Source organism: Mytilus trossulus, chromosome 13 (assembly GCF_036588685.1).
Source record: "Mytilus trossulus isolate FHL-02 chromosome 13, PNRI_Mtr1.1.1.hap1, whole genome shotgun sequence".
In the NCBI taxonomy this organism is placed as follows: domain Eukaryota; kingdom Metazoa; phylum Mollusca; class Bivalvia; order Mytilida; family Mytilidae; genus Mytilus; species Mytilus trossulus.
In genome coordinates, this window is record NC_086385.1 from 56,796,847 (window position 1) to 56,813,740 (window position 16,894).

Sequence of the window (16,894 nt, forward strand, 5' to 3'; positions counted from 1 at the left end):
ATTTAGAAGTTTTCTTGCTGGTCTAGGTACATGCTTACCGGTATATATTCCTTTGATGACAATACCATTGTTTTGGATAGAACTTATGATTGAGATCTTTCTCTGATTTCCAGCAAAGTTTTGGTTTATTCTGTATGAACCTAAAGTCTAAATTTAAGATAAACCTCGTAGGTATTTCACATGGTCGAAATGAGCTGAAGTTTTGTTGAAGAGGTAACAGTTTATGACAGAATTTATTGGATGTTAGAAGTGTTAGTGCTTCTGGTAGAATAAAGAAAGGTGCAGAAAACGTACAAAAACTGTAATTAACTGGACAGAGGCTGAGAGGTATCATCATTCCATAGTTAGTGATTTACAATTTTACTGTCATTAGCCTCAATCATTAGTGTAGTAGTATTTGTTCTACTGAGTACAGGAAGGAAGAAAGGAGTAAAAGAAAAAGAAACTTGACAAAGAACCATATAGCTTTGAATATTTTAAATCTGTATTGAAATTAAGAGAGGAGAAGTAGCATACCAAAAAAAAGAGCTTAAAAATTGATGACTGTCTGTCTACCCTAGGCAAGAACCAAATGTAGAATTGTCAAGTTTCAAGTACATGGTGTTTATAGTTTTATGAGCGTCACAACTGGGAATAGGCTGTATTTGGATTGTATGATATACAGCAACAAAACACAGTTACAAAATTGCTATAGGAATATTTAGGCAATTTTGAATCAAGGATTTATAAGCATAAAAAAGGATCTTTGAATTCGAGGTCAGGACTTGAGAATAAATCAAAGTGCTTTTGGATCTCCAATTTACTGAAATTTAAGAATTTGCAGAAAATTTGAGTATTTGAATTATTTTAATTGGTTGTCATATTGTGTTACCTCTGACTGACAAACACCAAGATAAAACTGTGCAATAAAATGTAAAATTGAAAGATTGATGAAATTTCAAAGTATTCATATACATTGATAAAACTTAACCAACGAAATAGACAAAAAAAGGTTTCATGCGAAAATATAATATTTTGATAAATTTGCAGAAGAAAAAGTGGAACTTTATGGTACATGCATAAGTGATTAATGACATTAATGGAAAAAAATTCAAGAAGAAATTGTGACCTTGTAGAAAACCTTCCTCTTTGATGTCAATTAGAATTATATGTAAATCATCACCTAGGGATATATGGGTTTCAAATGAGATAAAAACCTAGATAGAAATATGGCCTAATTATGACACACTGATTATAGTCTGATGGATGTATTTTGTGTGAAATTTATAGTATTTTTGATTTAGTAGTGTGATACATTGACATTAATAGTTATAACTCTTGATTAATCAGTGATTGTTTTAATTGATATTTCTGTATGAGGATCGATTAATCAGAGATTTATGTTTGATATTGCTTTATGGATTGTGATAAATCAGTGATTTATTTTTGATATTTCTGTATCAGAATCAATTAATCAGAGATTTATGTTTGATATTGCTTTATGGATTGTGATTAATCAGTGATTTTGTTTGATACTGTTTAATGGATTGATTGTTTTTGATTAATCATTGATATTTTAATCGATAATTCATGTTGGATATATCTGTATGGATTAATCAGTGAATTCTCTACACCAGTGATAGAATATTTTTATTAATGGATCTTGAATCAGTCAAACGTGATTGATTTATGCTACTATTTGTGATCACGATTTCATTCTGATACTGGTAAATGATATTGACCAGAAAGTTTTGAGTAATTTTGGTAATTGAATTATTTGAATAGTTTCTGACAGTATATGTTTATAAGTATTGACAAGTTTAAGTATTGCATGGTTTTTTTTTATGTTTTCGATCAGACTCTGATGTAGATATTTCAATTTGATGAAATTCCATTGCAGATGATTGATGAATTTTGCTGACTTTAACCTATCATTGATTTTAATGATTAGACATTGTTTAATGATTAAACATTGATTCTAGTGATTACAAGTTTTAACAAATAATGAGATCAATAGACTGGAGACTACATTGAGGAAATTTGAGTGCAGCTAATTTTCAATTAAAAAGAAATATTTAAACATTGTATCTTAAAAAAATTGAAACGAAAATTACTCTTTAAGCACCGAAATACTTGACTATTTTGAATCATTTAAGTGAAAGAGAATATGAGCGCCAACACATGCAAAATATAATTAAGATATATAGTGTTACAGGAATTTGAAGGATTTACTTATTTAAACCTTCCCTGAGATAGACTGAGTATAATTAATGAACAATCGCTTTGGTTATCTCTGTATAATTAACTGTGCATCCAATAGCTAATTTAATCAATAGATTAACATTAAAAAGTAAACCTTTGAAGAGCTGGTGCGACTTCTGTTTACATTGAGAGAGAAAAACGTGCTTGCTTCTAGCTTTAACAATTGGAGGCTTTCCTTTGACTATTCTTGGCATTTGCTAAGTTCATCATCTGATAGATAAGTGTAATTTCCCTCTCGTTAACTGCAAAACTCTAAAATTGAATATTTGCCAACTTTCATTTATATTCTTCTCCTGTCAAGTATTTTACCTTAAAATATAATCAGGCAGAAAAAATCATCGATATCCAGTGTGAAAAAATATCTTAGTTTGATCAGTTTTTCCTGTAATTGTTGTGCAGTGCAGGTATTTTGAGATGGCACCCTTCTTTCTTGGACTGACATCTGCTGCAATGTGATCAAAGTCACATGAGTGTTTTATTTCATACAAATATGGCTACTTTCCAGAAAATAATGTTTTGAGGGAGATTTTTGTTATGTAACTAATTGATGTTGCTGTAACCATGCTGAAATTTGTATCTACGAAACCTCCAAAAGGAGGCCAGTCAAGTCAAGGAAGCACTGATGAGAAACCAAGAAAAAAGAAGGGATCTTTTCGTTGGAAGATTTTCTCAAAACGAGAAAATCCCCAAACTTTCGAAGACCATGATGATAAGAGTGATGAGTTTGACGCAAGAAGGGTAAAAGATAGTGAAAGAAACATGGACGAATATTTAACCAACCAAGCCGACTACGACAATTATGACTCTTCTCAGCGGAAAGATTCGTCACAAAAGGCAGTAAACGGAAAAGCTACCTACACAAGGTCATGGTCAGCGGGATCAGATTCTAGTGTTGATTCATATAGAGGATCACAAGCAAGAAAACATGTCTATGACCCTTACAAAGGTCAAGGTCATCCACTTCGTCATGTGACCTGGAGTCCTGATGTAACGGATGGAAGTGAACATGGATTTTCTTTTGACACTAACAACATAATGCATCATGATTCTAGGCAACATGAGAAAGACAATATTTTGGGCAATGATTTTAGGCAACATGAGAATATTGTGGGCAATGATTTTAGGCAACATGAAAATATTGTGGGCAATGATGCTGGGCAACATGAGGATTATTATTGGGACAATTTAGAGCAGTTGAATAGCTCACAACCATTTAAGTTATTTCATCAAGGTACTTGTGCTTTAGATGAAAATGGACCATTTTACCAAACAATTAACAAGAAAACACCGCCAGTTTCTCCTGGACAATCCCATCCGTCATGTTCAAGAAGATTAGAATTTTATCCAAGGGACCAGTTTGTACATCATGTTGGAAAACCAATTCTAAATAGAAAATATGAAATGTATCCAAGCGTTACATTGCCACATAGAACTAAAACTTCAACGGCCACTGCCGCAGCAGCTAATTCATACGCCACTGTTGGACCAAGGACTTTAAAAAGGAATTACAATATCCCATATAGTGTTCCGGTTTCATCTACAAAATCATCGCAACAATCTATTCCTACAAATGTGTCACATGATAAGCCAAAGTTGCCTCCCCTTAATATTCCGATACATAGAAATTTAATGAGGAATTACAGTGTACCCTATTGTGTATCGTCAGAACCAATTTCTTCTCCGAGGGAAATTTCTGTCAATTCAAAGTTAATTTTTTCTCCGTCAATTTATAGTACACCAAAACAAAGGAAGGAATATGGCTCAGATAATACTGTGAAATCTTGGGACCAAAAACCTACTATTTCCACAGACTACGATCGTTTATTGACTACTGAAGACCAATTCACAAGACCCAGTTCAGAGGGACCATCTCCAAGAATTTCACAAACATTCTCAGATCCTCTTTATAAGGAGGATAAATACTTAGATTTTATACAGAACATAAGAAAAAGATATCCTCAGCAGGACCTTAATGAAGTACAAAGTAATACAACAAAACCTACCAAGAGAGGTGACAGTTCTCTGCAGGGATCCAGTCAACTTAATGGTATTACAAGTGTTTCTGACAAATTTGAAGATAGGAAATATTCTCGGCATTCTAATGGTTATCAAGATGTGACACCAATGTCTTCTCCACATGTAAGTTAACTCATTACAGGTTCTGATATTATATAGAATGCATGATACTTGTAAATCTATCCCCCCTTAAATTCCATAGATTTAGATGTATGCAAATTTCCATGCTGTCTGTTGGCAATTATGTAATTCAATATTTGAAAATTTTAAGTGGATAATATAGGCATATTTGCCAATTACCTCAAAATGGCAATACAATTTGTTCTAGTATCATATGAACTGCATTATACTTGTGTAAGTGTGTATCCCCCTTAAATTCCAGAGATTTGAATAAATGAAATGCCATTAGTTGATGATACTATATTATTGAGTACATGTATTTTGAAATATTGAAGTGGATAATTCTCAATATGGCAATATTGTATTTGCTAATATAAACCTCAATACTGATAAAACAAGTTATTCTTGTATCATATAAATTGCATGATACTTTTACCTTATTCCCCCTTAAATTAAAGAGATTGAAATGTATGCAATACCTAATTAGTTGATGAGAGTTGGGAGTCTGCTTGCATATTATATTATTTAGTATTTTGAAAATTTTAAGTGGATAATTCAGGCATAATATACTAATAACCTCAAAACAATAATACAATTTGTTCTGGTATCATAGAAATGGCTGGATACTTGTACCCTATACCCCCTTAAATTCCTAACTTTTAAATATATGCAATGCAATTAGTTGATGATTTTGCAGCTATTATTCAATAATTTAAACATTTCAAGTGGATAATTCATTCATATTTGCTAATAAGCTCAAAACAATAATACATTTTTAGCTCACCTGGCCCGAAGGGCCAAGTGAGCTTTTCTCATCACTTGGCGTCCGTCGTCCGTCGTCGTCGTCCGTCGTCGCCGTCAGTCGTCGTTAACTTTTACAAAAATCTTCTCCTCTGAAACTACTGGGCCAAATCAAACCAAACTTGGCCACAATCATCATTGGGGTATCTAGTTTAAAAAATGTGTGGCGTGACCCGGTCAACCAACCAAGATGGCCGCCACGGCTAAAAATAGAACATAGGGGTAAAATGCAGTTTTTGGCTTATAACTCAAAAACCAAAGCATTTAGAGCAAATCTGACATGGGGTAAAAATGTTTATCAGGTCAAGATCTATCTGCCCTGAAATTTTCAGATGAATTGGTCAATCGGTTGTTGGGTTGCTGCCCCTGAATTGGTAATTTTGAAGAAATTTTGCTGTTTTTGGTTATTATCTTGAATATTATTATAGTTAGAGATAAACTGTAAACAGCAATAATGTTCAGCAAAGTAAGATCTACAAATAAGTCAACATGACCAAAATGGTCATTTGACCCGTTTAGGAGTTATTGCCCTTTATAGTCAATTTTTAACCATTTTTCGTTAATTAAAGTAATCTTTTACAAAAATCTTCTCCTCTGAAACTACTTGGCCAAATTAATCCAGACTTGGCCACAATCATCTTTGGGGTATCTAGTTTAAAAAATGTGTGGCGTGACCTGGTCAACCAACCAAGATGGCCGCCACGGCTAAAAATAGAACAAAGGGGTAAAATGCAGTTTTTGGCTTATAACTCAAAAACCAAAGCATTTTGAGGAAATCTGACATGGGATAAAAATGTTTATCAGGTCAAGATCTATCTGCCCTAAAATTTTCAGATGAATCGGTCAATCGGTTGTTGGGTTGCTGCCCCTGAATTGGTAATTTTGAGGAAATTTTGCTGTTTTTGGTTATTATCTTGAATATTATTATAGATAGAGATAAACTGTAAACAGCAATAATGTTCAGCAAAGTAAGATCTACAAATAAGTCAACATGACCAAAATGGTCAGTGGACCCGTTTAGGAGTTATTGCCCTTTATAGTAAATTTTTAACCATTTTTCGTAAATTAAAGTAATCTTTTACAAAAATCTTCTCCTCTGAAACTACTTGGCCAAATTAATCCAAACTTGGCCACAATCATCTTTGGGGTATCTAGTTTAAAAAATGTGTGGCGTGACCTGGTCAACCAACCAAGATGGCCGCCAACACTAAAAATAGAACATAGGGGTAAAATGCAGTTTTTGGCTTATAACTCAAAAACCAAAGCATTTTGAGGAAATCTGACATGGGATAAAAATGTTTATCAGGTCAAGAACTATCTGCCCTGAAATTTTCAGATGAATCGGTCAATCGGTTGTTGGGTTGCTGCCCCTGAATTGGTAATTTTGAGGAAATTTTGCTGTTTTTGGTTATTATCTTGAATATTATTATAGATAGAGATAAATTGTAAACAGCAATAATGTTCAGCAAAGTTAGATCTACAAATAAGTCAACATGACCAAAATGGTCAGTTGACCCCTTTAGGAGTTGTTGCCCTTTATAGTCAATCTTTAACCATTTTTCATAAATCTAAGTAATCTTTTACAAAATCTCCACTGAAACTACTAGGCCACAATCATTTTGGGGTATCTAGTTTGAAAAATGTGTCCGATGACCTGGCCATTCAACCAAGATGGCCGCCACGGCTAAAAATAGAAAATAGGGGTAAAATGCAGTTTTTTGCTTATAACTATGAAACCAAAGCATCTAGAGCAAATCTGACAAGAAGTTAAATTGTTAATCAAGTCAATATCTATCTGCCCTGAATTTTTCAGATGAATTGGACAACTGGTTGTTAGGTTGCTGCCCTCCAATTGGTAATTTTTAAAGAAATTTTGCCGTTTTTGGTTATCTTGAATACTATTATAGATAGCGATAAACTGTAAACAGCAATAATGTTCAGCAAAGTAAGATCTACAAATAAGTCAACATGACCTAAATGGTCAATTGACCCCTTAAGGAGTTATTGCCCTTTATAGTCAATTTTTAACAATTTTCATTAATTTGGTAAATTTATGTAAATTTTTACCAAATATAGTTCTCTGTTACTAATGGGCAAAGTTCATGATAGATATAATTGTAAGAAGCAAAATCGTTCAGTAAAGTAAGAACTTCAAACACATCACCATCACCAAAATACAATTTTGTCATGAATCCATTTGTGTCCTTTGTTTAATATGCACATAGACCAATTTAAGGTGAGCGACACAGGCTCTTTAGAGCCTCTAATTATACTTGCAATCATTATTATATATCCCTTACATTGTGTGTTTGAAATATTGTTGACATAAACAAGGAAAAAGAGGGAATAATTAATTACGACTTTTTTTAGTACAAGGATATTATAAATACCATCTAAATGATTTATTTATTTGCTTTTGTTTAGGGGCCATCTGATGAGTAGCACACCTTCTTGGCAGAATGTTCTCCTTGTATTGATGACCCATTTGTGGCCTTTAGCTGTTGTCTCCTAAACACATTCCCCGTTTCAATCCTCAATTTTTCAAAAACTTAAATAGTATATACATGTATATACTTAATTCAAAATATTGCTGTTAAATCCTTAATTTCTAGAAGTACTGTCTTCTGAAGTGAAGTATTTTCAAGTGATTTTTAATTGATTTGTAACCACACTTTTCCTTCAGTATCAGGTTGAAGATTAGAGTCTGCTTTAAGAATTATTTAACATTTCCCAACCTGTTTGTAGAAATGTTACTGAATTACTTGACTGTAATTGTTTTGCAATGTAGACTTATAATTATTTGTAGTTGTCTCATTGGCAATCATACCACACCTTCTTTTTTATATTACGATTAAATTATTGATCAAATCAATTTTTTTTTTGGAAATTATGTTAAGGTTTGAGTTGTCTTTTACAAAGTAGGACAACTAATTTTAACTTCTATGTCATTATGACTCTGATGGTAAGCGTTGTCTAATGGGCAATCATACCACACAGGGGCGGATTCAGCCATTTTAAAAAGGGGGGGGTTCCAACTATATGTCCCCATTCAAATGCATTGATCGTCCAAAAAAAAAGGGGTGTTCCAACCCCAAGAACCATCCCCTTGATCCGCAACTGCCACATCTTATTTTCAAACACACAGAATTTTGTTTAGCAAAAAATTGAGGACATTAAGACATTTAAAATCCTCTCTGTTTTAAGTGGTTGAATATTAAGGCTAGCTCCAGAGGCTATGGTACCCTAGGAGCCTCTAGTTAGGTTAACAGAACATACTGTTTGAAGAGCCATAAAACTGTGCAGCAACTATAGATTTATAACATATAATTATTTTATGTAATATAACTTTATTATATAGGTTGCATAGGCACCTGGTAAACACATCTAGTTCACGAAAATTAATAGGAAAATGAGTTAACCACAGTCATAAATCTCTGTTATAATCCTTGAGGTTAACCTAACTCAACATGTACACATTATGTATAGTAGATGTCTTAATATGAAAACAGCCTAGTCATATTGCTGATTGATAAAAAAAATAAAGACATTTTTCCTTGCTTTTTATCACCTGCAATAAGTGGCAAATCTAGAAAGGAGTAGGAAAAAGGGGGCACTGACTGCCATAAGAGGGACCCTCTTATAGTAATGTTGCAGTGTGTGTTTCCTGAAATAATAAACCTAATTTTTCTGACAAAAGGATTGGCCCTGTTAATTGGATTTACCCTTTGGCTGTGCAGTTTTGTATTTTCTTTTATCTTTTTGTTTTATTTCCCTATACCTCTGTTTAGAAATGGTTTAGATTTAAGCCTGACTCCCCAAACTTGATCTATCAATTAATTTTCAAAAACAAGGTATCAACATGGATGTGTTTATATCATCCTCTTGGTTTACACGTAATCAGTTCCCCCAATCAAAGTTATCGTTAAACCAGGGTGCTCTATCTTTGATAAGTTACATAAAATAAAGATAAACATTTTGATTGTTCTAAATGTATGCCAAACTCTGAGCATCTTGACATTCTATTGAAGACATTTATCAAATTTTATGTTTCAGTAATATTTTTGCACTTAGTAGTAAAATTGTTTCAAAAACTTTATTTGTATTTTATATCCTGTGAGGAACAGTGGAAAACTTTACCATCTTTATGTTTTGGGTGATGTCATTATTCTTTTATAACTAATTAAGTTACCTTGCAGAAACTTTTTTAAAGAATGACTGGTTCTTTATTTACTTTACTGAAGAACATGTTTTAATAATTTGATAATCTATAAAGATATTTAACCCTTAGGCAGTAAACCATGGTTGTCAAATTGACCATGGTCACAAAGGCAGTAAAATATGGTTGTCAAATTAATCATGGTCAACCACAGTTGATTAGAGCATGGTCACAATAGTGGAAAACCATAGTTGACCATGGTTTTCAAAATATCATACCATAGTTTGAACATGGTTATTAAAGGTTAGCGATGGTCAACCATGTTTGCATTTTGACAGGGGTTATGTCCACATTCAAATGCATTGATTGTCAAAAAAGGGATGGTCCCAACCCCCGACCCTCCTCTAGATCTGACACTCTGTATTCAAATATTATATGCAAATAGTCCAATTCCCAAAATATCAAAGACAATACGAAGATGTATACATAATCATTGACTCAACTTTAGATGAATCAAGTCTTAAATGTTGATAGTGATGTTTCAGATTTTCTGGATGTGACGTCACAGAAAAGTTTTTATACCCCTGAGATCCTGCTGTCACCCGAGGGGCAATTAAGTTTTTCTCTTGTCTAACTTCTGTCCATAACACCCCAAAAATGAATTCCATTCTTTTCCATTAGTTTGCCTCAACCACATATTATGAAATTTTTATACAATGCTAATATATCAAGTCCAAATTTAGGTGACATCACTTTTACTGTAAGAGAGTTATGCCCCATTATAAGTGACATCACTTTTACTGTAAGAGAGTTATGCCCCATTATAAAGTTGTGAGCAAATGGGGACATCATCTGATTTTTTTCATGATATAATATATAAAACAAAAATTGTGAATAACACGTTTAGATAATAATTTTCTATGCATATTTATATATTCAAACTTGAGCAATTTATTTTACAAATGTTATCAGTTTTCTTTTAATGAATGAGATAGAAGTGTCACATTTCCATGTTTACATAACAGTGCTTGTTCTGAAAAAAATAAGAATGCCATTAAAACATCAATCTTGGATTACAAATGATAGGAATATGATTGTAATAAAACAGTTTGTATAGTCATCTTAAATACTAAAATCACAGGAAGTCATGCATAGAGCCGAGTCAGAAATAAATGATATGTCGAAAACAGATCAAATTATCTTAAAAATAGTGTTATATAATGTTTGACTCAGAGCAAGTCAACACCTCAATATCCATCAGAGAAATTCGTAAAAAATGAATTCTGAATATTGTAATCTTAACGTAAACATTTCTGATATTAATTTCTGAATTGAAACTAATAAGCATTCATAAATTACAAAAAAGTAACATTACTGATATCTTAACATGAGAAAGTTGTAAAAAATAATACAAACATTTTTTCTGACAAGAAAATAATTGTTACAAATGGACATATTAAGACTGAAGGATGTCTTTGGGAGCGGAAATTGCTCCCTGCATTGAAGACCTGTTGGTGACCTTCTGCTGTTGTCTGTTCTATGGTCGGGTTGTAAAGTCTCTTTGACACATTCCCCATTTCCATCCTCAATTTTATTTCAATTTGAACATGCAAACTTACAATCATAAGATTATTTTTTATGAAAACAGCAGCTGTATCATAGTCATTAATTAAAAAGATTTCACCAAAAAGTACATGATGATGTAACAAATAAATTATATACCAGTAATTGAACAAAAAGTCACATATTTTTTCTTCCTCCTGGGTAACAAATTGGTTGTCATTATTTGATAACCAAAATAGTACATTTCAAAACAGTGAGTCAATATAAACTTTTTCAAACAAGTTTTTATGCTTGAAATTGTATAGAGTGAGGATATATATTGACATAGAATACCTGCAAATAAAAGTTTATAAAAAGTGTTTGAAATGTAATATGTTAATTACATTGGCCTTTCTGCACTTAGGTATTGTTTTTCCTCATTAGATTAGTGATTACAGAGAAGAGTACATGTTTGCTCATCTTAATTGATAATGATTTGTTTACTGGGAAGTTTCCATAAGATTATATAAACCTTGATGGCTGTCACTGGTAGTTTTGGTTATTGAATAAAGATAAAAAAAAATTAGCCAAGGCTCTGTGTTGAAGGCCATTCTTTGACCTATAAATGTTATCTCTTAACACATTTTGACTTGGATTGAAAGTTATTTTTTTGGACCTTCAAAGCAATGTTTTTGGCCTTGATAGGTAGCATAGTCCATATTTGCCAAAACTGCAGAAAAATTGCTGGATTTGAAAATTAAAAAAATCTTGAGTATAAAATGAGGAAACAGTGTCCTTTTATTTAACCTATATCTGTAGTCCCCACTTTAAAAAAAGATTCTCACGAGTGCAAGAGTCTCTTCCTGCATTGAAGACCTATTGGTGGAATTCGGCTGTTGTCTGCCCTTTGGTCGGGTTGTTGTCTCTTTGACACATTTCCCATTTCCATTTTCCATTTTATATCTTATTGTTTGATATCAAGCCTCATCTCTATATTTTTTTTTTTTATACTGGTGCCTTCAGTGAGTTAAGCCTTGATGCAACAAAGTGATTTTCATTTTACTTGATTTGTGATGTCCTTTCTTAATGAAAATGAGTTAGAGTTGCCTCCCCTCCCATTCTTGATTCATCAAGCAGGAATTTAAGATACAAGTGCATTATTGTTCCACTCATCAATTTCAGCCTATTTTAATTACATAGTCATTGTATAAGATAAAACATCAGTTGTTTAGTAAAAATGTGCAATCTATTTTTAGCCACGATTTATAAGGATCTTAAGTAATTAGTAAATTAATGAGAAATTTTACGCAACAAGACACCTGGCAGAATACAAGGTGATGGCATGTAAACTGAAGTCGACACTCTTAAACTTGCAACTTGTATAAGTTTTAATTTTCATACAAACATTTTGTAAAGAAATTTGATAGTACTTTAGATTTTAGAGTTTATTTTTATGCATTTCCTCTTGCATAATTATAAGGCCAAATATTATCTTCTTGTATTTTTGCGCTGATAGTGGTAATTAAGATGATACTTGGAAGCCTGTGATGATAATTCTGGTCCTAAACTAAAGGGAAATTCATTTTTCGTTTATTCTTTGAATATAGATAAGGCCGCTTGTTTTCTCATTTCAATTGTGTGAAATTCATCATGCCAGGACCTTTGATAGCTTGTGACTATGCTGTACATGGGTTTTGCTCATATTTGAAGGCTAAACAGTGACCGTAAGTTGCATACATGTACATCATCTGGTCTCTTGTTGGTTACGTTGTCTTTAGTTTTAGAAATCATACCACATCTTCTTATTAGAAAATTGCTAGTTTAAAGTTGCTCAATTTATTTTACAAATAGAGGATATCATCTGTTCATTATCACTGAACTAGTATATATTTGTTTAGGGGCCAGGCTGAAGGACGCCTCTGGGTGCCGGAATTTCTCGCTACATTGAAGACCTGTTGGTGACCTAGCTTCTGCTGTTGTCTGTTCTATGGTCGGGTTGTTGTCTCTTTGACACATTCCCCATTTCCATTTTCAATTTTATCATAATTTGTTTCTGAATAATGGTGGTCAACATCTCCACACTAGTTCAAAAGTTGAATACATAATTACACTTTGTTTTTTAATCTGAAGAGAGTTCATTAGTCTGAAAGCAGCTCGTTAGTAAACTAATACTTTAGCTAATTAATTATAAACTAAAGTAAGAATTTTATTTTTAGGTTTATGATTCACAAAGTAATTTAAGTGCCTGCCAAGAATTGTATTTATAACAATGATGGAGATAAAAAACAGATGCTTGCACCAAAATAGCTGTAAAGGTGCAAGATCTGTGCAAATTCCATTCCTAAAAAACATGCATTCATCTTTTTATGAACAGATTTATTCGTTACTTTGGAATTGAATATATATATAAAAAAATATTGAGAGGTTTTTAAATGATTTTTGGAATTTTCTTTTTGAAATTTCTTGATCAGCATTCATCTTTTTATAAATAAATTTATTCATTGCCATGGAATTGAATATACATAACAAAATAGAGAGGTTTGTAAATGATTTTTGGAATTTTCTTTTGACATTGACGAGACAAGACTTCTAGAACAGACATTGAAGAGGGTTATTTTAGTTTTGCTATTGAAATTTAAGATTATAATTGCACAAAATATGTGCAGTGATTAAGATTTTAATAGACTCGTCTCTATTAAATATCAATGAGTGACTTAAGATTTGATTTTTTTGGCTGTTGATATATATAATTATGTAATAATATATAAAGGATAGATTATAAGTATATGAATGTACTGTTTTAAATATGATATATGGATCGATTAAACATGTCAACACTTTTCATTCTTGGCAAATCTTTAAATTAGACAGGTGGTTTACTTTAACTACTCATTGTTATAAAATATATATATATTTAATAGACACATGAAGAAAAAGAGCATTATTTTTTTTGCAAAGAAAGATAACTCTCATTGTAAACTATGTTAAAAAATTCTGGAATTTATGATTTATCTTGACTCCATTTAAAAGTCATTGCATTGTGCTCAGCAGGGTAGCTAATAATCTCTTGTCAAAATAATTGCTTTGCTAAATCAAACAAGCTTCTAAAATATTATATTACAAATTTCAAAAACTGTTCAATTAAAGTTACATTTGTAAAATAATTAAGTTGCTATTGAATATTCAGTGGCAGCTATCATATATTTAAGTCACATGGCTTTTGCCGCCAAATATACCTAATGAAATTAAAGTTAGTTTAAAATTTTAATCTGATAACAACTACTGATGTTTGTATTTAGATTTATTAAATAAATAATGTTATCAAAATAAGAAAACAATTAGTAAGTGACCAACAAACTCTAGTGGTCAACAGATAAATTTTTCTGTTACTAACATACAGCTGGTCTTAAAGTGTGTCCAATACACTTGACCGGTTAATTTTGTAGCATTTTCAATTAATTTCTTTATTTCTGTAAAATATCATACAGGTATGGTCAGCCCTTAAAGGATGTTTAAAAGATCTCTTCATATATCTTTTAGGGGGGTCTTATATTGTCTGTTACAAGACAAAATTTCTGACCCTTTAAATACCTGGTGCAATTGGTTCTCATCTTGAAAATATATGAAATATTTGCCACAGATTATTTAACAAATAAATTAAATCTACCAATTTGATATAGTGAGAAGATGTGATCCTTACAGTGACCACTGTCCAAGTTATGTTAGTAAATTTTCATTATTTTTTTTCCAGTCTTATTTAAATCCAAGTCTCTTTTATTTGGTCTAAATGTCACTTTAATAAAGCATTAAAATGTACTTTAGTCACGATGAAAATCTAAACATACAAATTAGTAGTATTCAAAAATGGAGTTTATAAGAAAGTGTCTTCATTCTAACTAATTTAGGTTTATATTATAATCAAATTAATTTATTTGCCAATCTGTTGATTCTTACCCATTGAAGTGCCCCATAAAAATTGACCTAATATTTGTGTACATTTTACTTTCACTAGGGACGGAACGAATGTTAGCTAACGATTTCTAAGTGTACTCAGAATAAAGATATCAGCTGGCTTCCAAAGGTTACAAGTGTTATAAATTTATACAAATAAAGCCCATTATTGAATTCGTATATGAATTTAAATACAAGCTTATCAACAGTAATTTGTCGTAGTACCCGATAGTGAGTAACAGGCTGACGTGGTGACAGGGTATCAATTGCTTGATAATTTCAACACTTTTGTTTTTTCGTATTATTTTTTTTGAAATTTTGTGACATATTTGGAATTATTGTGTTCTGTTATTTCTGGTCGTTATGGGATTAATGTTGAAATGTTGGAATGTTCTAGTGTTGAATGGAAGTACGTAATTTGAAACTTATTTAGAATACCCGATAGATTTTTGGCGTCAAAAGAAGACGATTATCCTTGATATTTCAACAGTGTACATATTGCATGGATCTCAACTTAAATTTTCATCAAGCTAATTATCACGGTATCATTGTTGGATTAATTATAATTAATTAAAGTGTTTGTTTAAAGAGTGGGCTCTTGGTTTTCCAAATTTATTGAATTCAACGGAATGTTTTAATTGATTTGAGACAAAACTTTCACAGACACGATGGCCAGTTGTTTTTTGTGTGGTGGGAAAAATTCTAAGAAGAAGAAAGATTCTAAGGTAAATAGACTTCTATAAGTTCATAAACTTTCTACTCTAAAAAGTAATATGTTAATATCTTGACTATTTGCTTAAGATTTTAAATTGGTAAGCAGTGCTATCAGCTCAAATTTCCGTTTCAATAAATCCATTGCTTCAAATCTTGGATTTATTGAAACAGAAATTTAATACTGCTTATGGTTCAGATTTGGTTTCCAATTTGTTTTATGGGCTGACTTTTTCTAGGCTGACTTCAAATTCCAAAGTTCCAAAGTTTGTGACATGACGTTTTTTTTCTTTTATGTTATTTTAGGTGGGGTATACATTAAAAAGCTTTATGAAAATTAGGTATCAAGCATCATGTAAGCATGCTATACCCTGTCATATATTTTCACAACAAACACTCTTCAATTTCCTGTTCTATTTTTCTCAGGAACCAGCGGATCAGTTCTAATCATGGCTTCCTGATTTTTTTTCAAGCACCTTGTGATTGTGTTATACCATGTGATGTGATTTTCACATCCACCGATCTGCAACTTAATAGCTGTACAATAAGAGTTATTGTTCATGTATAGTCTTTTTTGTTATTTTATAATTTGTTAATTAGAAAATGGGGTTGATGTCATTTTCGCTAGCCAAGGGTTACGTGAAGATGGATTGATAAATACATCATTCTTTTTTCCCCTATTAACCATTTTAGCCAGTAGACTAATATAACCCTCAATTGAACCATAAGTTTGGATCTGTATACCTTTATAAATCGTGTATAAGCTGTTCACACTTAACAAAGTTCATTGCTGGAGACAGAAATCTTATTGTGATCACAAAACTTGTCATTCTAAATTTTGACCTCCTAATGAGAGTTTGATCACATGTATCATAACATGGGAACTTTCAATTTGAGTACAATTGTATGTGACTTTGAATTCATCAATTATAAGATTTATAAGGTCCACCAGGGTTGTTTGAACTTAAATTTTATCCAAATACATAATACATGGTGTTGTGTGTATAAACAACACCACTTCTTAAATGTAAAGTGATTTTTACTGCCATCCCTTACCGAAAAATAAGCCCTGCGGCAAACATTTGCCGCAAATTTGCAGCAAACATTGCCGCAAGCTTGCAGCAAACGTTTGCTGCAAACTTGCCGCAACCATTTTACCATGCAAATGAAGTTTGCGGCAAGCTTGCTGCAAACATAATTATGCAAATTAGATTTGCGGCAACCTTGCGGCAATTGTTTGTGGCAAACTTGCGGCAAACTTGCAGGAACTACACTTATACCAATGTCATGTGTGAAGACACATTCAATTGATCTCTTTCAAATTACACATCAACATTTTTAAAAAGTCAATTCCTG

At 32.0% G+C, this 16,894-nt stretch overlaps 1 protein-coding gene across 24 annotated transcripts in view; it reads left to right on the forward strand.

Moving 5' to 3' along the window:
* Positions 1-16,894, forward strand: part of LOC134695033 (tensin-3-like) — a 189,584-nt gene that overhangs the window by 62,796 nt on the left and 109,894 nt on the right. For 3 of the 24 annotated variants that reach the window (XM_063556177.1, XM_063556190.1, XM_063556206.1), the window contains exon 1: positions 2,726-4,380. The exons of 3 other annotated variants lie outside the window; for them this stretch is intronic. In XM_063556177.1, coding sequence (XP_063412247.1) covers positions 2,803-4,380 — 1,578 coding nt within the window. In that variant the 5' untranslated portion in view covers positions 2,726-2,802. Of the gene's footprint in view, positions 1-2,718; positions 4,381-16,894 lie in introns of those variants that run through there. 18 more of the 24 variants (XM_063556179.1, XM_063556178.1, XM_063556181.1 and 15 more) reach the window with 13 other exon arrangements.